The sequence below is a fragment of the Neoarius graeffei genome, chromosome 6, assembly GCF_027579695.1.
Source record: "Neoarius graeffei isolate fNeoGra1 chromosome 6, fNeoGra1.pri, whole genome shotgun sequence".
Classification (NCBI taxonomy): Eukaryota; Metazoa; Chordata; class Actinopteri; order Siluriformes; family Ariidae; genus Neoarius; species Neoarius graeffei.
This window is the reverse complement of record NC_083574.1, coordinates 1,280,674-1,301,642: the sequence shown is the minus strand read 5'-3', so window position 1 is coordinate 1,301,642 and position 20,969 is coordinate 1,280,674. Positions and strand designations below refer to the sequence as shown.

General features: G+C 39.5%; 1 protein-coding gene across 3 annotated transcripts in view; it reads right to left on the bottom strand.

Moving 5' to 3' along the window:
* Nucleotides 1–1,480: 1,480 nt before the first annotated feature.
* The window catches only part of cd9a (CD9 molecule a), a 22,305-nt gene continuing 2,816 nt past the window's right edge, over nucleotides 1,481–20,969 (bottom strand). The window contains exons 2-9 of one of the 3 annotated variants that reach the window (XR_009654866.1): nucleotides 14,467–14,569; nucleotides 7,682–7,779; nucleotides 7,409–7,483; nucleotides 7,005–7,106; nucleotides 6,831–6,923; nucleotides 5,844–5,927; nucleotides 4,888–5,053; nucleotides 1,481–1,776 (exon numbers count right to left, since the gene is read on the bottom strand). Coding sequence is in view for 2 of the 3 variants with exons in the window: in XM_060923147.1 (XP_060779130.1) it covers nucleotides 4,988–5,053; nucleotides 5,844–5,927; nucleotides 6,831–6,923; nucleotides 7,005–7,106; nucleotides 7,409–7,483; nucleotides 7,682–7,779; nucleotides 14,467–14,569; nucleotides 16,641–16,706 (687 nt within the window). In the remaining variant the exon portion in view is untranslated. Of the gene's footprint in view, nucleotides 1,777–4,617; nucleotides 5,054–5,843; nucleotides 5,928–6,830; nucleotides 6,924–7,004; nucleotides 7,107–7,408; nucleotides 7,484–7,681; nucleotides 7,780–14,466; nucleotides 14,570–16,640; nucleotides 16,901–20,969 lie in introns of those variants that run through there. The other 2 variants (XM_060923147.1, XM_060923146.1) reach the window with 2 other exon arrangements.

Genomic DNA, 20,969 nt, shown 5'->3' with positions numbered 1-20,969 from the left:
ATCACAGTAACACAAGTGGATCAGAGTTTCCACTCGGCTCTGGACAGGAAGTGGGTTAGATGGGTGTGTACACAGGCTTTAATTCACTCATTAATCTTTTCTTTCGTCTTTGTTTAAGATGTCTGTTTGGGTTTGTTTGTGACTCATCGTGAAGCTCGTTACCCTGATAAACTAAAGAGGTTCTACAGAGAGAGAGAGAGAGAGAGAGAGAGATGGGGGGATAAAAATACACATTATAACACACTGCTGCTTTGGAATCCTGGGCTCTGATTGGTCAGAAGGTGTTGATTAATTCTCTCTAACAGCAGCTCTGACTGTTGTGCAGGTTTATTTATCATTAAAGCACTCATTCTAATACGTTATGGTTTCTATAGTAACGGCTCATTCACAGGGGCGTGTCTGTATCACCTCTGGAAGGAGTCTCCAGTGTGAGCGCTTTAAATTCTCTGACGTCTTCAGGACAGAGGAGTTTATTAAGAGTGTGATGTTCTTTAATAAATAAATAAATAAATAAATAAATAAAACTTTAAATGTTGAAACTAACCAGCTTCTTAATGCAGCAGTAACTTTTCTGGAATAATTTATTGACATCTACTCAACATCTCCGCACAGGTGACCAGGGAAATAATAATAATAATAATAATAATAATAATAATAATAATAATAATAATAATAATAATAATAAATTTAACCACAGTACAGTATATTTATTTACATTTTAAAAAATGATGTAAGCTGATATTACAAAATAAATAAACAATCTAATTCAATACAATTAATCTTAATAATAATAATAATAATAATAATAATAATAATAATAATAAATGTTAATTATTCAGCTATTATGCAAATAAACAAATGTAAATAATTTATGCAATACTGTTCCCCTTAATAATATTAAAAATTAAAGGAAATCGTTATTAAAAATAAATTATATTGCATAAATGTAAATTTGTTTTTTTGTGTGTAATATCTAATTAACTAACTCATGTAATATTTACGAAATAAAAGAGCCTTAAATATCTTCAGTAATTTATAGAGTGATCTTCTCTCTGTTATATTCCACACAAACACTCAGTATTGTTTACACATTATTTATTTATTCACATTAAAGCATATTACAACAAAACTAATAAGAACGATCAACATGTGTAAATATGTGTGTTAATATGCAATATTTTTTTTCCACAAGTGCATTTTATAATCTCATTATAATCACATAACAAAAGCCTGATTGTAGGATTTAACTTTATAATTGAACAAATGACAATTTAATTTAATAAATATTTAACAAAAGCTCTGCAGAAATTCTGCATCCTGGTCATTTTAAGAAAAATGAAGTGTGTGAAGATCGAAATAAAATTCTTAACAGCTTTAATGTACAATTATTATAATTTAATAAATCAACATGCAGTTATTAATTATTAATTTATTGTGACATTATTTTAGATGTCGTTATTAATGCTCATCCTCATTTAGATTCAAGTCAAATCTTTTTAATAGATTTTAAATATAAATATATAAATGTTGCATTAATCTGTGAGGCTTCTGAATAATTTAAAAGTTTTTCAGGAAAATGGAGAATCAGGAACTTCAGATTAATGTGTGAGTCGTCGTCGTGATTATCGTCGTGATGAAGTTGAGTTCATTAGTGTTTCCTGGAGATTCCTCATTACTGATCTGCTGACTGAGGTCCTGATCACAATCTCTCTCTCACACACACACACACACACATTCATCTTCTGACCTACAGTACCCTTAAAAATTATTGGCACCCTTCATGTGGAAAAAACAAAAAAACAACTTGTTTAATAATATTTTCAAATAAATCACGTGACCTAAGCAATACAATATTTTCAGCTCACACATACAGGGACACTGCATACTTTTTATTCAACACAATATTTTTCAACAACAATGTGTGCAAATTTCTTACAAAATCATTTAAAAAATTATTGGCACCCCCATCATTAATATTCATTTCATATTTCCACCCCAGTCCTCCAGGGGCCGAGTAACAGCACTGAGTCTCCTCCAGTAACGAGGTTTTGGAAGCAGGTGTAGAAGGTCTCCATCAGTCCTTCATGCACATTTTATCTCTTTACAGCTACATTCTCAGGCTCGCGCACGTTTGACTGACGTCCTGTTTGATTCACACCACACAGTTTCAACGAGGTTCAAATGCAGAGACTGTGATGATTTACGTTTAAAGTCATTGTCTGGCTGAAAGATCCATCTGTGACCAAATCGTAACTACATGGCAGAGACAACCCAGTCTTTTTTTTTTTTGCTCTGAATCTCTTTGGACTGATAATAAGGAGGTTTTACGTGTGCAACTTCACTCTTAGACCCCATGGAAACAGGAATTAGACAATGTAGAATTATTTTATACTTCAAGGTTCCTGTTTAGTTTGCTGTCGAGCTTCAAAATGCTTTTAGGTTCCTGTTTTTGAGGCTGTGGTTATCTTTGTGCCCGGCTCTCTGCGTTGAGGGTCAACAGGTCACACTGTGGAATGTATTTTTCTTCACCAGTTTAGAAAGTTAGTACTTTCTCTCATTCCAATTTTTTAGGTGCCAGACACACAAAACTGCATTAGTCCACTACAAATATTTTCCTAAGATCACTGAGATATTATGTTGTATTCTTTAGTCTGAATTTATGATTTCTACTTAGAGTTTTTTTTTCTGTCACTTGGCTCCGGTAAGCTGAGCTGAGGAACAATTTATGAGTTTAAATGTTTAGAGGATCTTGTGTGTGATCACATTGTGTTTTCTTTGCCGCTGATTGTTATCAATGTAAAAGCTCTTAATGTGTTAAACACAGACTCACTACTGTGTAGTTAAAACCTTAACCTCCTAAGGCCCAAGCTGTTTTTTACATGCATTTTTTATTTCTCTTTGCTATTTGGGCTTATTAGAACCTGATTAGAATAAAAACTAAGCATTATCTTTTGATAAGATGTACTTTTAGAGAAAAAGTATGTCCACATATGTGGATTCTTGTTCCGAATTTCCATAAAGTGCTGTCCACGCATGTGACCGCTAAGCCCTAGGAGGTTAAGATATCACATGGTGGGTGTTATAAGCGGATCTGTTTATTTCAAATTAATTCAAATTTAAATAAATGTGATTTAAGGTAACTTCCGTGTATTTTTGGCTACATTTGAGTTTCAGACGTCCACAAAAACAATGACAGAGTTCCTAGAGACTGAAAAACAATAAAAATACATTTGATTTAGTGTCACATTTGTTTGCATTCATTTTAAATATTCCTCTGATGGTGCCTGTGTGGGGCGGCACGGTGGTGTAGTGGTTAGCGCTGTCGCCTCACAGCAAGAAGGTCCTGGGTTCGAGCCCCGGGGCCGGCGAGGGCCTTTCTGTGTGGAGTTTGCATGTTCTCCCCGTGTCCGCGTGGGTTTCCTCCGGGTGCTCCGGTTTCCCCCACAGTCCAAAGACATGCAGGTTAGGTTAACTGGTGACTCTAAATTGAGCGTAGGTGTGAATGTGAGTGTGAATGGTTGTCTGTGTCTATGTGTCAGCCCTGTGATGACCTGGCGACTTGTCCAGGGTGTACCCCGCCTTTCGCCCGTAGTCAGCTGGGATAGGCTCCAGCTTGCCTGCGACCCTGTAGAAGGATAAAGCGGCTACAGATAATGAGATGAGAATGAGATGGTGCCTGTGTTTCTGAAAATACGATTAATTAAAGCTGTACTGCCTGCCAGATTTTTCAAGTGTAGGTCATAAAAACAATTTTCCCGACGCCTAATTATTTTTGTTTAGTGACTGAAAGCTACTGAATTTGAATCACAGACTTCCAATTTTATTCATTTTTAAAAAAATAGAACAATTAATGATTTTGGAGCCATGTGGCCCTAAATTCTCAGCTATTTTTTCCTGCTTCACCATGACCCAATACAAGATACTACGCCATGCATCATGTGGTGGGCTTTCCCTGTTCACGCAAGGCATTGTGGGATACAAATTTGAAACAGGAGAGAAAAACGGAGGACGTGAGAGTGCGAATAAAACGTGAAAGAGCAACTACAGTAACGGAAAGAAAGCGAGAAGAAAAGACGTTATGTTCTATACGAAGGAAAGGAAACGCAGGACCAAACTAATAAATATGGGCGCTCAGCGAGCACCTCGGTGTGATCAGCTGTTCGTTTAGCGACAGAATAATGGAACTGTCAGTGCACGCTCAAAGGGAAACCTGTAGATGGCAGTAATGCAACACTGTGGATGCCAGCTGCCGTAAAACCCAAAAGAAGAAGAAGAAGGTAAACCTGCGCATGCGCACACGGACTTCCTCTGTCTGCTTGACTGCGCCAAGCAAGCGATTTCATGCACATTATTTGCTTTAATCCCCTCAAATTAAATAACTTCCCAGCCACAGAACGGCCTGATATTTTGTGAGATATTACAGAAATAAACAGATATCACAATCACCACATTTCAGACGGAACTAAATTTCACCGAGTTTATGAAATCGAAAGGCAGTGTAAATTTAATTATTTATGAGAATGATAAAGGGTGCCAATAATTCTGGAATAGATTGTATCTTTGGAGCATCATGATTCCCAAAACAGAGCAGTAAAATAACTTATGGAACAAAAGCAATGATGATAATAATATATATTTTAAAAAAACCCTCACACATGAATATAATACTTAAAAAGTTCTGTGTGTTTATATCAACACGACATCAGCAGAGTGACACACAGTGCAAGCAACTACATCATCGTCAATTCTGACAGGAACAATAAAAAATATATACAAAGTTACGTTGTGTTTCTGACGAGCTCCACAAAGTCGACTAAATCTACCATTTCATTTTTCATGATATGAACCAATCAGAAAGCTGAACTGTGAAAACTGTGGATTTCCCACCAATCAGAGGATGAGCTGTGCAGTGACAGCGGCGGTGACGGAGAGAGCTTCGGGATGGAGATCATGCAACACAAACACGGCACGTTTCGCATAAAGCACCTCAGACGATCTCCTGACTCTTCCTGATGGCACACAGCAGCAGCATGCTGAAGATCATGCCCAGGAGCTGCAACAGAAATAAATAAATAAATAAATATTTCTGTGCAAAAGTCTTAAAGCACATGTAAAGAAATGCTGTCGAAGAAAAATGGCTTTAAAAATAATGAAATTAAATGTTTCAACATTAAAAAAATACTATAAACAGTAATCACTAAGCCATAATAAATGAAGAAATGCAAAGTCAGTATTTGGTGTGAGACGACCCTTTGCTTTAAAAAATATCAGTCTGAGGTCCAGTGAGGTCAGTTTTATGCGGAAATGATCTGTAGGTTTTCCTGAGCATCTTACAGAACCAGCCGCAGTTCTTCTGGACACTTTGACTGTCACACTCACTTCTTCATTTTACACCAAAAATTTTCCAGTAGCCTTCATTACGTTTTTTTTTTTAATCTGAAAAGTGTTCTCTTATGGAATATGCTGCTCAGATATATTACAAACATTATTTTTTCTGTAACATTTAACTTTGTGCTGGAAAAAATAACCGAATGTTTGGACTCTAAACTGTTTTTGTAATTTTTTGACTCGATTATGTAGAAGTCGTAAAATAGAAATCTATAACAAAGTTTGTATGAAAAAGGGGGCTAAGACTTTTGCACAGTACTGTGTGTATATATATATATATATATATATATAGAGAGAGAGAGAGAGAGAGAGAGAGAGAGAGAATCATTAATTAATTAAAATCTAGAGTAATTACGGTAGCTGTCGTCTTTTCAAAGCAAAATTAAATTTCTAAACAGGAAATACACAATACATGAAACTCTCGAGCATATTTGAAAACATTGGGATAATTTTACCATGATCACTCCCATTACGACTCCGACGCCTCCAATAATGTGAAGTTTAGAGGTGAAGAATTTCTCAATAGCATCAGGGCAGCTCTGAAACAAACAAACAAATAAATAAATTCCTTTTAGATGAAAGATAAATCTCATGGATGCGCTGGGACGCATCATCAGTGATGTAACCTGGAGTCATTGGGTGTTTCGGGTCTTTCAACGTCATACACCCTCTCCCAGGCGACCCAGCCAGGGTTGATCAGACCCCAGCTTGCGTCCCAGTAGCATTCGTCCACGGATCCGCCCTCTTAATCCAAAGCCACCTTGTGTGTTTGTATAATAAATAAACAAACAAATAAATAAATTCTTTTTAAATCAACCTGGAGTGAACATCAGCACTTTTAGAATTGAAACCGTTTCCACTCTGAAACTGATTATTTTCCTCTAACAGCATGCCCCAAGTGTTTTATTCCTCTTAGACCACAGAAACTTACCAGCTATTATATTTTTTTAAATTAAAGAATGACATGTAATACTTTTTATCCATTTATAGTTAGATTTATTTGTTGTGGAGTGTCGGTGAAATGAGTTAGTTCCTGTTCTCACTGGCATTATAGCAGCTATAAACAGTCGTTCCCTCAGCAGACTCTTTATTCTCTCTTTAAGTTAACAAGACGAAAATCCGCAGTTTGTTCCATCATGTTCCTGAGGAACTGTAAAGTGTAAACTCCTCAGATACAGACGCCCCTGTGAATGAGCCGTTACTATAGAAACCATAACATATTAGAGCGAGCACATTCATGATAAATAAACCTGCACTACAGTCAGAGCTGCTGTTAGAGAGAATTAATCAAAACCTTCTGACCAATCAGAGCCCAGAACCCAACAGTGTTGAGTATAGAGTGACATGCCTCACTGTGGGAGAAGGTGTGGTTTAAAGAGACGTATCAGGACCCTGGTGGTGCGTTTAGATGTTTCGATGTTAATACCATTCCGAGTGTTTACCTTGGTGATGAGCACGTCCAGTCCCTCACGTTTAGGACAAGTCTCCTCTAGAGCATCTGTGTCCTCGGAGCTGAAGGGTCCACAGCAGTTCAGCTGGAAAATAAGCATGACAGTGGTGTGTTACTCTGACACTGATTGAGACACGGTGAGGAGAGACAGAGGCTCGGAGCTCACCCCGTACTGGATCAGATGCAGCGTCTCTCTCAGAGCTTCCTGTTTGTCCTCTTTGTATTTCTTGTAAGTTGCCTTGTAGAACTGAGTGACTTCATCAACAAACTGCCAAAACATAATACACATTCACCTGCATGGAAAACGGCAGGGTTCTGAACTTACGCTACTACGATACAGTGACAAGACTTCGCAATGTCATACGGTAAAGCATGTGCTTTAATCGAACATAAACAGGAAGTGAAGTGGGCGTGAATGGGAAGTGAAAAAACTGAACTACAGCTCTGGCGACATTGAGATCTGTTGTGACTGTGTGTGTGTGTGTGTGTGTGTGTGTGTGTGTGTGTGTGTGTGTGTGTGAGTGTGTGTGTGTGTGAGTGTGAGAAACAGAGACAGAGAGCACACTTGACCTTGCTCTGGATGGAAAATCCCCAAACTCCAACAGCCACTTCCACAACAAAGATAAGCAGTAGGAAGAAGAAAAACTGCAAAAAAAAGAAAGAAAAAAGAGAATCGTAATCAGGCAATCAGGGAATTCCCTCTTCATGATGCTGAAAGATTAATATTTGGAATTATTTTCAGGAAAAAACAAACGATAGCAATGAAAAAAGTGAGAGAGAGAGAGAGAGAGAGAGAGAGAGAGAGAGAGAATGTGAGGAAGATAAGAAGATATTTATATTCACCAATCCCAGCATGCACACCGACTCCTGAATGGCGCCGCAGCAGCCGAGGAACCCGACCAGCATCATCAGTCCTCCTATAGCTATGAGGATACATACCACTACACACACACACACACACACACACACACACACACACCATTAACACACTCCCTCAGAAATAAACACCGTTTACATTATATCAGATTTCAGAGATATTGTTGTGGAAACTCTCTCAAGCAAGATCACTCCAAGGTCAAAGCGTCTGCAGAGAAGATAGACTTTTATTAAATCAAGAACAAAAGCCGAGTCGGTGTGGAGAGTGATCGGACTCAGAATCTGAGGGTTTCTCATTTTATACCATTTCAAAATAACACTGTTTATGTGAATAATCTCACTGGTTATCACGTCACATCACACCTCATCAACATTTCCTCCTGGGCAGAACATCTCACACTTCTCATACACTGCAAAAAACTGAAAACTGAATTCCATCCATCCATTATCTGTAGCTGCTTATCCTGTTCTACAGGGTCGCAGACAAGCTAGGGCCTATCCCAGCTGACTATGGGTGAGAGGCGGGGTACACCCTGGACAAGTCGCCAGATCATCGCAGGGCTGACAGAAAACTGAATTTGAGGAGAAAATTCCTTAATACTAGTGAAATGATCTGACTGCATGGACGGATAATTTTACTTGATAAGACATCCTGGAATAAGTTGGTTGCAATCTAGAACTAGGTTTAATAATCTCAGAATTGGTGTCTTGTATTCTTCTAATAGGAAATGCTGGATCGTTTCAACTATATTCAAGATATTTTCACTTGCTAAGATATAATTTTTTGCAGTGTATTCTGTATCGACCGAGCCAAACATTCCAGGACATGAACACACAAGTCAGGAAAAGTCAAAACATACGATAAGAAGTGATACATCTTGAACAACACACTATTCAGAGAGTACAATACGCGATTCAGAGTGGCTTTGGCCAGAGCACCAGAACTTATGATAAAAAACCAGAACATCAAGGCCGTAGGAGCTCGTCTGGCCTGCCATCAGAACAACGCTGACGACCAAAACATCATTCAGAACTGAAATCACATGAGAAATGAGAGAGGAGATTAAAAAAAAATTCTAGTGAGAGGCCTGGAAAATGAGTTAATTTGGCCTAATTAGTAACTCATTAGCAAAAAATCTGATAAAACAACAACCAAGTTTTGCACGGAGTGCTGAGTTCTTTCAAACAAAACAATCGGAACGGAAATCTATGGAGAACCGACGGAGGAGATACGATTTAACTGAATTGTGAACGACAGACGCCACGCCACGGCAATCGACCTCATAACCACATGAGCTAATAAACATGCTGCAGGTTCGGAGCTTCGCACAACACAAGAACAAGACACGATCCAGAACGACTCGGCAGAAAACAATATTTGACAACAACCTTTCAGTAAAATCACTCTCAATTTCTTTATTGTATTTGTTTACTGTAATTATCATCTTTCATAAATCCATTTATTATTATGTTTAAATAAATCATCTTCATTTACTCTTTACTGAAAATCAACTTCATTAGCTTTGAATCAATATATAATCAGAATAAGGTTATTCTGTGTGTATGTGTGATTAAATATGCATAAAAACACCATCGGGCGGCACGGTGGTGTAGTGGTTAGCGCTGTCGCCTCACAGCAAGAAGGTCCGGGTTCGAGCCCCGTGGCCGGCGAGGGCCTTTCTGTGTGGAGTTTGCATGTTCTCCCCGTGTCCGCGTGGGTTTCCTCCGGGTGCTCCGGTTTCCCCCACAGTCCAAAGACATGCAGGTTAGGTTAACTGGTGACTCTAAATTGAGCGTAGGTGTGAATGTGAGTGTGAATGGTTGTCTGTGTCTATGTGTCAGCCCTGTGATGACCTGGCGACTTGTCCAGGGTGAACCCCGCCTTTCGCCCGTAGTCAGCTGGGATAGGCTCCAGCTCGCCTGCGACCCTGTAGAACAGGATAAAGCGGCTACAGATAATGAGATGAGATGAAAAACACCATCTCAGACTTGGAAATTAGCCGTTTCTATGACAACATGTACTGTACATCATCAATAAATTAGTGCAGTAACAGTTATAAAATTTACCATATGTCATAAACATGTTCAACCAAACACACTTTCCCAAACACAAAACGTATCAGGAACACGTGTTATAATTATTAACGCCCCACAGTTGGCCCTCCTCTGCTCTTATAGAACATTACTCAACCTTCCGACGAATCAGAATCCAGAATTCTACAGCAGCGTGGTGTAGTGTATAATAAACATGTCCAGAGTGAAATCAGTCGTGATGTTTTGTGATGCTCCTCACTGTGGAAGAAGCTGCGATTTTTCAGTCTGATTTTGGATCTTTAAAAACTAATAATAATTTTATTTTTAAAAATCAAAATTACATCACATTAGACTTCCCAAATAGATATTATTTAAATTAACATTACAAAATAGCATTGTGGCAGCGGGGGCGTGGTCAAGCGTTAGTCTGTGACCGGAGGGCGGAGTCAGGGAAGGTAAGTAGCAGAATCACTGCACCTGATGTCTATTAACGTGTGTTTGTGTGTCTCCCCCAGTGACCGCGCCCTACATAAGGAGAGAGAGAGTAGAGGAAAGGAGCTCTCTCCCCAACCAGACGACTGATGTGTGTGCGTCTGTGACAGAGTGTTTGTATGACAACTGAAAAGTGTCAAAATAAAGAGTTTTTGGAAACTCAGTTCTGGCCTGCCGTACTTCTGTGCTCCACCCACCCACTCCAAGTACTACAAGCATTATTATTATTATTATTATTATTATTATTATTAACATCAAGAAAAAGAATAAATTGTATTGCGATTTACATCTGATAAAGCATCAACATAAAACCTTATATACAAACACACTATAAAAACTAAACAATGTCAATAGCTCTTTCGATAGCTGCGATTTCAATATCACAGTTCTTATAATCAAACACGGCACGGCGCTTCACCTGCGATCCTCGAAGGCAAATCAAGGCCGACCGAAGCAACGCAAAGGATGTCCTTGCTCAAATCCAGGAGATTGTTTGCGAATACAGTTCTCCTTTCTTGATGGCTATCAGCTAAGCCAATCTACTATGATATCTTTGGCATTCCTTCCCCATCCCTCCAGTAGTGGTAAATACAAGCGGCGTGAACAAACCACGCTCAACATCCAGCACTCTCCTTGAGTACAAACGCTTCTTGTCGTTTTCATGGATGCGATAGATCTGTTGTGGCTCCTGGTCCCGGTAAGACTCTGCATTAGGGTGGCACACCCTCACATCAAAGAATGCCGAGCTCTGGGGTTCCCAGAAGCCACGCACCCGAATGTCCAATCTTGCATCTTGTGCTCTATTGGACCCCCTACTGAGTTGTTCCTCGAAGATGTCTTGGAGAACCGGTTCGACCTCTACATCGCTACACACCATACTCAAAAGATCAGCCTCCAGATCTCTCAACTCGTTATGACGTTTATTTTTTTTAATTTTTATTTATTTATTTGCACATGATAAAAGAGATTTACAAGAAAACATAAATGGAACAAAAACAGAAAACGTGCTGGGGGAAGAAAAAAAGCACAATGGCTTGTTCTAAGTCTCCCCCATTTAAATTAACAAGTAATTAATACAAATTTAACAAATTAGAGAATAACTATATTAACAATAGTAAATAAGAACAAATAATAAAGATAATAACAAAGATAATAATAATATAATAATTGGTAACAAAATTATACATTAAACTGTAACTGGTATCATAACTGAAATAAATATAAACAATGTCAATTGCAGATAACAAAATATAAGTTAACGAGTGAAAATAAGAAATGAATAAAATGTAACCTAGGATCTATACATAAAGTAAAAAAAGTATAATTGATTGATTTCGAATGGTGAATAAATATTGTACTAATAACAGAAGCCTGGTGCATGGTGTAGTGTAATATTTTACAATTTGATCCAAGACTGAACTTTACTTAAAGATAAAGGTCAAGTGTGGCTGGGGAATGAAAATAGGTGGTTTTTGAGATTACGTTTAAAACTAATCATGGATGTAAAACTTTTAATGTGGAGGGGGAGGTTATTCCATTCAATTACACATTTGTATTGAACACTCTTTTGTCCTAGGGATGTTCGCACTAGGGGGATATGTAGTTGGTCGCTTTGTCGAGTTTGGTAAGCATGAAATTGGGAATTAAGATTTAGAAAACTATCAAACGTGTCTGGAAGAGAATTTCTAAGAAATTGGAAAGTGAGGATATTTAGCTGAAGTCTATTGATATCAATAATATTTAAAATCTTAAGCTTCGTAAATAGAGGTAAAGAATGGGCATAAAACCTGGATCCGGTGGCCATACGAACAAATCTTTTTTGGAGTAGTATTAGGGGCTGTAGTGTAGTTTTGTAGGCACATCCCCATACAATATTTCCGTAGGTCAGATATGGGTATATTAAGCGATTATATATGGTGATAATGGTTTGTTGAGTGAGAAGATGTTTGATTTTTCCCATAAGTCCAATAGTTTTAGATATTTTATTACATAACATGGCTATATGTGGTTTTCAGGTCAGTTTGTCATCTATTATTACACCTAAGAATTTAGCTTGACACTCTTGAGAAAGGGGCATACTTTTTAGTAAGATTTTTGTGTTATTTCTGTTGTAGGTTTTATTTTTATTACAGAAAATAAGGAAGTATGTTTTTTTGGCATTGACAGATAATTTGTTAGCCTCGAACCAGATAACAACTTTTTCTAATTCTTGATTAGCTAGTTTTATTAGAGTATTAAAGTTTGAGTGTGAAAGGAAAAGATTGGAGTCATCTGCAAATAAGATAAAGAAGATGATTGTGGAAGCTTGTGCAAGGTCATTGATGTAAATTAGAAATAGTAAAGGTCCTAAAATTGATCCCTGTGGTACTCTGCATTGTACTGTTTTAAGTGTAGATTTAGTGTTGTTAATTGTTACATATTGTTGTCAGTCAGATGGATAAGAAGAGAACCATTTTAATGCAGAGTCATTTATGCCATATCGTTTTAGTTTGCTTAGTAGAATAGAATGATTTACTGTGTCGAATGCTTTAGATAAATCAAGAAAAATCCCAATGGTGTACTCTTTGTTGTTTATAGCTGAGGAAATTTTGTCCATTAACTGAATCAGTGCCATAGAGGTGGAATAGCCCTTTCTGAAGCCATATTGGTGTTTGTATAGGATGTTATTGTGATCTAAATGTTTCAGAAGACGGTTATATATTAGTTTTTCGAGAACTTTAGATATACAGGGGAGGACAGATGTGGGGCGATAATTGTTGATATTAAGTGGATCACTACTTTTAAAGATGGGAGTTACCTTTGCAACTTTTAGTGAGTGAGGAACAACTCCATTTTGCAAGGAAAGAGTAAGAATGTGTGTAAGAGGGGCAATGATATAGGGCAGGGAAAGTTTTAGAACTTTAGCGCTTATTTCACCATGCCCAGCAGCTGAATCTTTTAGGTTTTTGACGATGTCTGTGATTTCGGCATTAGTTGGTGGTATAAAGGTCGATAAATTAGATTCTACTTGTAAGGTAATGTAGTTCAGAGGGTCCTGTGGTCCTTTTTGTATTTTGCTTTCTAGTGAAGGCCCAATATTGACAAAAAAATAATTGAATTCATCACATAGTTCTTCTTTATTTTCTATAGTTTTATTTCCAATTTGAATTTTGTTTGGACCGGGTGTTTTTATTTTGTCACGATTTAAGACGTCATTTATCATTCTCCATGTTTGTTTTATATTAGAAGCGGCTTCAGTAAACTTTCTGTGATAGTATTCTTTCTTTGCAGTTCTAAGGAGATGATTTAGCTGATTTCAGTACTTTTTGTAGACACTGTGGTTAAGGGGTATAGGGTTCTTGACGTACTTAGCATAAAGTTTGTTTTTTCTGTGTATTGATTTTAATATTCCGCTACTTAACCAAGGTTTTTTTTCGAGAATGGTTGAAAATGTTTGCGTTTTTCTTAGGAAAACATTTTTCATATAAAGATCGGGTAACTGATGAATCTGAGCCACAATATGTTCAACAAGAGGGGATGTCACCTGAATAGACGAGGCATATTCACGTGCCGCTTCGTGGCATGGATTACTCACGCCAAGGCCGCCTAGGCGCACTGGCAATGCCAGGATGCCTCTATCCAGTTGGCTACACTTGCGCTCTACGATTGCTGGTAAAAAAACCTGAGTGATAGCCTCTTCAAGTGGTTCTAGAAGATTGTGGATATCAGAGAGAGTTCTCAGAAAATAATTCCAACGATGTTTTAAACCAAACATATAGGCAGCATAGCTGGCCTGCGGTTGAGCCCGTGCAAACTCAGCAAGCTGAGCCACTTCGCTGACCCAGCTAGCTACTTTCTCATTGACATAGTCCTCCAGATAGTTTCTTGATCCAATCACGGCCCCAAGATGCTTCTGCCCCTCTACTGTCACATTAATAACTGTATCTTTGAAAACTTCTCTAACAAGTGACTCCTTTTCTGGCTTTGCAATAATCCAACACTTTTTTGCGTTTGGAAAATAACCGAGGTCTGGACCGAGTGCATTGAGAGCATCCCACCATTGCTTAACTTCTAAAATAGTGCCCGCTCCACTAGCATCATCTGCAAACCAGCATTGCTTTGCATCTGACATGGACTGTAGACTAGTAATCAAGGGCTGGATACTAAGAGCATATAGTCCCATAGCAAGAGGGTCACCTTGAGTTGACCTTTAAAAACTAATAATAATAATAATAAACCTCACTGACCTGTGTAGAAGCCACTTGGGGAGTCGTCACCTTCAACCAGATTTTTAGTTCTGGGATCAAATCTGAGCCAGAGACCCACAGCCAACACACCTGTGCCTGCCAGCTGACACACACACACACACACACACACACACACACAGAATATTATTATTACTTATCTCATTCTCATCTCATTATCTGTAGCCACTTTATCCTGTTCTACAGGGTCGCAGGCAAGCTGGAGCCTATCCCAGCTGACTACGGGCGAAAGGCGGGGTACACCCTGGACAAGTCGCCAGGTCATCACAGGGCTGACACATAGACACAGACAACCATTCACACTCACATTCACACCTACGCTCAATTTAGAGTCACCAGTTAACCTAACCTGCATGTCTTTGGACTGTGGGGGAAACCGGAGCACCCGGAGGAAACCCACGCGGACACGGGGAGAACATGCAAACTCCGCACAGAAAGGCCCTCGCCGGCCACGGGGCTCGAACCCGGACCTTCTTGCTGTGAGGCGACAGCGCTAACCACTACATCACCGTGCCGCCTACATGTAATATATATATGTACATATTTATATATTTATCATGATGTTTATTTATTAAGTTCTAAAAAAAAAACCTACTATCAGATGATATCCTGTACTAGTGTTCGGAGGGTAAACTTCAGGCTTCCACACAATATGATACGATTTCAGTTCTTAAGGCAACGATTCGATATTTAACTCTATTCCTGGATCTGATCCGATTCTGATCTGATGTAGTATCCTCTCATTCGTATAAGAACAACTTCGTTCAGAATCTGGAGTAGGCCTAGTGTGAATTCACAAATGCTGAAGGACTTTGTAAAAGGACCAGATTTACAGCAAAATCACCTGTTAAATTATTTACATATCTGTTTAAAATGTTTTTTCGCCACTTATCGCTCCTTTTTCAATAGCACTCAGTTTATGATTGCTACTTTGATTAATTCTAATCATTGCCTTTCAAACTGATGCATCGATTCAAATGATCTGATCATTACACCCTGAGTGTGTGCTGTGGAAAGGAGAATTACACCAAAATAAAATCCATCATATGAAGGAATCATTAGATAAACAAACAAATAAACAAACAACAGATTTGTCTCTTTACTGTTCTTATAATAAGTTCGCATTTAGCGCTTCTTTAAAGCACTGATTCCTTTAAAGCTTAAACTCGGGTCGGTCGTTTTGGAGAAACATGTAACAGTAAACTAGATTTTGAAAGTATCCAGCTGATAAACCCCGCCCCCTCCCTCTAAAGCCACTCCTATAAATCACATGAACGCGCACTGCCTGACTCCTGCTGGAGGACGAGCCCATGAGAGACAGTGTTGAGGGGAGGAGCTTAGCGTAACACATCATTATCATATCCAACATCTTGATGTCTCTTTCACATGTAGGAGAAAAAACAAACACTATTATAATGAATGTAAACAACGAACGCAGCTATTGTTATTACTCACAGCTGTAGATTAGCACGCTAGCTTTAGCAGTATGTCTGCAGGACGTCTGCCTCGCCTTGTGGAAGACTCCGGTCACACGTGATATGCAGACCAGCCAATGATTTCATTCAGACTGAGTAAAATGACTGGACGAGATTTTTACAGCCCTGTGACTGTCACAGATGACGGATTATTTTATTGTCAGAACATTTGATTAATTTGTTGTCGGGATGTAAAGAGAATGTCAAGAAATATAACAAAAAATGCTTCTAAAAAATTACTTGCCCTGCCTTTAATTAAAGAAGAAAAACCCTTTGGATTTAGGCCACGTCTACTTCAGGTTTAAATCCGAATACATGTGGACTGTTCCACCCATTCTCTGTCTTGGATCAGACATACCTCTTCTTCTGCACGTCAGAACTGTGAGATCAGATTATTGACCTGAAGTGAACCGCAGTGTTCAGGTGAACCACAAACCCGGTACCTGAACCACGCCCTTCTGTGAAAGAGGGCAAAATGAAAGTACAAGAGTGAACATTTCCAAAGAGCTGAACAGCAGAGTGCAAGCAGAAACATTGCGAGGTTTAATCCCTCGACAGGAAAGAAGCGCTGCAGTGCTGGAGAGTCTCTCTCTCTCTCTATTTTTCCACATTTTTCTTGTTGTTTACACACACACACACACACACACACACACACACACACACACACACACACACACATACCCAGAAGAGAAGATTAAAGATAAGCAGCAGGTATTTGAGACACGGTTCAGCAGAGCAGCAGCTCATTCTGCTCCAGTTTACAGATAAATAAATGATTTAATGCTGAAATATAAATCACAGCTGGAGTATTTCTCTTCCTAAACGTCCGGTACAAATGGTAAAACACCCGCTGTAACTCCTCGTCCGTGTCTCTTCAGGAAATAACTCTCAGAAGGAAGGATGAGGAAGCTGATTTGTGCTCACCTCAGCCAAAAGTCAGGCCAGCTCATGAATATTAATGAAGCAGAGAGCAGAACAGGCACCTGACTGGTTGAAGCAAGACAGGGCAATTCGAGTATATATATATATATATATATATATATATATATATTTTTTTTTTACAACAGGATAAAGTTTACACAGAGCTTTCACAGACTGAACTGAACTCCTGAAGCTCGACACAGACACTTTATATCACAGATATAATCAATAAATAAAACATTATTATCGTGTACTGTTAATAACTTTATTCATTCAGTTATTTTGAGAATTGAACCAAGTCTGTCCTGAAGATGTCAGAAAACTTAAACCTCCAGCTTCACCTCTGACTGTTACACAGCACTCACACTGGAGACTCCTTACAGAGACCATACACACACACACACACACACACTACAGAAAACTTTACCATAGCAACAACTTTTAAAAATCTGTTTATCAGTGTTGTGTCTGCTGTACACGTCCCTCTGAATGTTACTATAGAAACAATAACATATTAGAAAATTATACACTATATCACTAAAAGTATGTGCACCCCTGACCATCGCATCCATACAGTGGATATAAAAAGTGTACACACCCCGTTAAAATGATCGGTTTTTCTGATGTAAAAAAAAATGAGACCACAATAAATAATTTCAAAACTTTTCCCACCTTTAATGTGACCTCTAACCTGTACAATTCAATTGAAAAACAAACAAATCTTTTTGGGGGAATTTTTTTTTTTTTAAAACGTACAGTAAGCTGGTTGCATAAGTGTGCACACCCTTAAACTAATACTTTGTTGAAGCACCTTTTGATTTAATTACAACATTCAGTCTTTTTGGGTCGGAGTCTATCAGCCTGCCACATCTAGACTTGGCGATATTTGCCCACTCTTCCTTGCAAAAGCGCTCCAAATCTGTCAGATTGCGAGGGCGTCTCTTGTGCACAGCCCTCTTCAGGTCACCCCACAGATTTTCATTTGGATTTAGGTCCGGGCTCTGGCTGGGCCGTTCCAAAACTTTTTCAGGGTCATTGTCATGCTGAAAGATGAAATTCCTCTTCATCTTCAGCTTTCTAGCAGACACCTGAAGGTTTTGGGCCAAAATTGTCTGGTATTTAGTATTGGTTCATAATTCCCTCCACCTTGACTAAAGCCCCTGTTCCAGCTGAAGAAAAACAACCCCAAAACATGATGCTGCCACCACCATGCTTCACCACGGGTATGGGGTTCTTTTGGTGATGCGCAGTGTTGTTTTTGCACCAAACATACCTTTTGGAATTGTGGCCAAAAAGTTCAACCTTGGTTTCATCAGACCAGAACACATTTTCCCACATGCTTTTGGGAGAGTTGATTTATTTATTTTTGCAAAATTTAGCCCGGCCTGGATGTTTTTCTTTGACCCGACCTCATAGTCCACACATATGGAGAATACGGGAAATTGTTGTCACATGTAGTACACAACCAGTACTTGCCAGAAATTCCTGCAGCTCCTTCAGTGTTGCTGTAGGCCTCTTGTAAGCCTCCCTGACCAGTTTTCATCTTGTCTTTTCATCAATTTTGGAGGGACATCCAGTTCTCGGTAATGTCACTGTTGTCCCATATTTTCTTCACTTCTTGATGACGGTCTTCACTGTGCTCCATGGTATATCTAATGCTGTGGAAATGTTTTTGTCCCCTTCTCCTGACTGATACCTTTCAACAATGAGATCCCTTTGATGCTTTGTAAGCTCTCTGTGAACCCTGGCTTTTGCTGGAGGAGGCAACTGAGTAAATGTCTGAACTTTATTTGGTGTTAATCAGAGTCATTTGAATTGATGGCAGGTGTGAACCCAAAAAGACTGAATGCTGTAATTAAATCAAAAGGTGCTTCAACAAAGTATTAGTTTAAGGGTGTGCATACTTATGCAACCAGCTTATTTTACTTATTTTTATGTTTTTCTCCCAAACAGATTTGTTTGCTTTTCAATTGAATTGTACAGGTTATAGGTCACATTAAAGGTGAGAAAAGTTGTGAGATTATTTATTGTGATCTCATTTTTTTTACTTCAGAAAAACTGATTATTTTAATGGGGTGTGTACACTTTTTATATCCACTGTATGTCCTTGTTGAACGTCCCATTCCAGATTTATTCCCTCTTCACGATTATAATGAGCTCCACTTTTCTCTTCTCTTCTCTTTTCTTCTGGGAAGCTCGCCACTAGATTTTGGGGCGTGGCTGTGGGGATTTGTGTTCATTTGTGAGATCAGACCCTGATGTTGGGATGTTGAGGCTCCAGTTCTGATTCATCCCAAAGGTGTTCAGTGGGGTTGAGTTCAGTCAGGGCTCTGTGCAGGACATTTGAGTTCTTCACTCCAACCTTTACACACCATGTTTTCATGGAGCTCTTGTGCTTTGTGCTCAGGAGCATCATCATCATGCTGGAGCAGGTTCAGGCCTCTTAGTTCCAGTAAAGGGAAAACACACACACACATGGCAGTGCAGCGATCATCACTGTTGCCTCACAGCAAGAAGGTTCCAGGTCTGAGCCTCACAGCTGACGGGGGCCTTTCTGTGTGGCGTTCGCATGTTCTCCTCGAGTCTGCATGGGTTTCCTCTCACGTCAAAGCACTGGCGGCTCGTTAATAGGGGCGATTTGGGCGATGCACTCTCAAACAGGGAGGGAGATTTTTTTTTTATCTACTCCTACTACCACGGCAACAGTAATGTCATTGTCCAATCAGGCTAAGGTCGCGCCTGGTGTAGCCACGCCCTTTTGGTGCGATTTCTGTCAGGTTCAGATTTGCCCCAAAATCTCTCATTGACAGTAATGGTACATACGTTTTTTTTGAAAATCATGCTCCCAATGCATTTTCTATTAGGTTTTATGTGCTCGCACAAGCAGCGTGCTTACGTCATACACCTGTTGCGCCGCGCAAGTGTTGCCAGATTGGGCGGTTTCCCGCCCAATTGGGTGGTTTTAAATGCATTTTGGCGGGTTTTGAACATAATTTTGGGCTGGAAAACGCAACTTGCGCGGGAAATGTGTGAACATTCTATGAAGAAGATGGCAAGTGTTGAGTGCAACAATACGATAGCGTCTCTGAAAGAAGTTCCCTTTAGTCATCGTACCAATGAGGAGAAAATGGCAATCAAACAGCTAGGACCTCCTAGACCGAATTTAAACATCAAGCAAGTGTCTACGAAGGGTGAGAAGACCTACTCAAGAGGTTTTAACAAGAACTGGTACCACCGGAAAACTTGGCTAGCTGGCTGTGATGTAGTCAATGCTCTTTTTTTGCTACCCTTGTGTTCTCTTCCACCCTGGAAGTAGCACAGCAGACGGTACAGTGATATCTGATATTTGAATTTACTAGGCAACAGTTTTTGTGTGTGTGTGTGTGTGTGTGTGTGTGTGTGTGTGTGTGTGTGTGTGTCTACTTTGTGTCTACTTATTATAGAATACTGGAAAAATATGAGAAAATAAATGAGTAATGTAATATTAATTGATTGTGATGCCAAATGTTTTGCTTTGAAGGCTTCACAATGAATCTTCCTTAGGCCCCGGTCACACCGCCCGAACTTTGCTGGAGCGTTCCTGGAGCGGTGAAAAAACTTCATCACCGCTCATAACCGTTCACCACTGTTTAACAAAAGTTGGCCCCCGTTAAAGCAATGCCGTATACGCTCGGCCACCGCTGATGTTTCTTGAGGGGCCCTCCTACCGCTCCGAAAGTTTTGAGCTGCACAAAATATTGTGAGCAGTGAGGAGGGGGCAATTTTCCGCCCCGGCAAAGTTCACCCCCGCTCCACCAACGCCCAGTCAAAGTTTGGCACTGCTAGACGCAAGTTCGTGGACGCTTGGGTCCGCTAGGCCAACGCAGAAATCTTGAACGCTGGACCACCGCTGCTTCGACAGCGTTGCCCGGGTGACGATTAAACGTTGCACAAACTTCGGTGGAGCGGTTGTAAGTGTTTTACGAGCAGACACAGGGTTGCTGGAACGGTGTCGGGCGTTGAAGCAGCTATCCATGGCGGCGATGAACTTTGGTTTGGCGTTGGTATAGAGGTGTCGGAGCGGGACCAGAATTTGGCTATAAATACGGG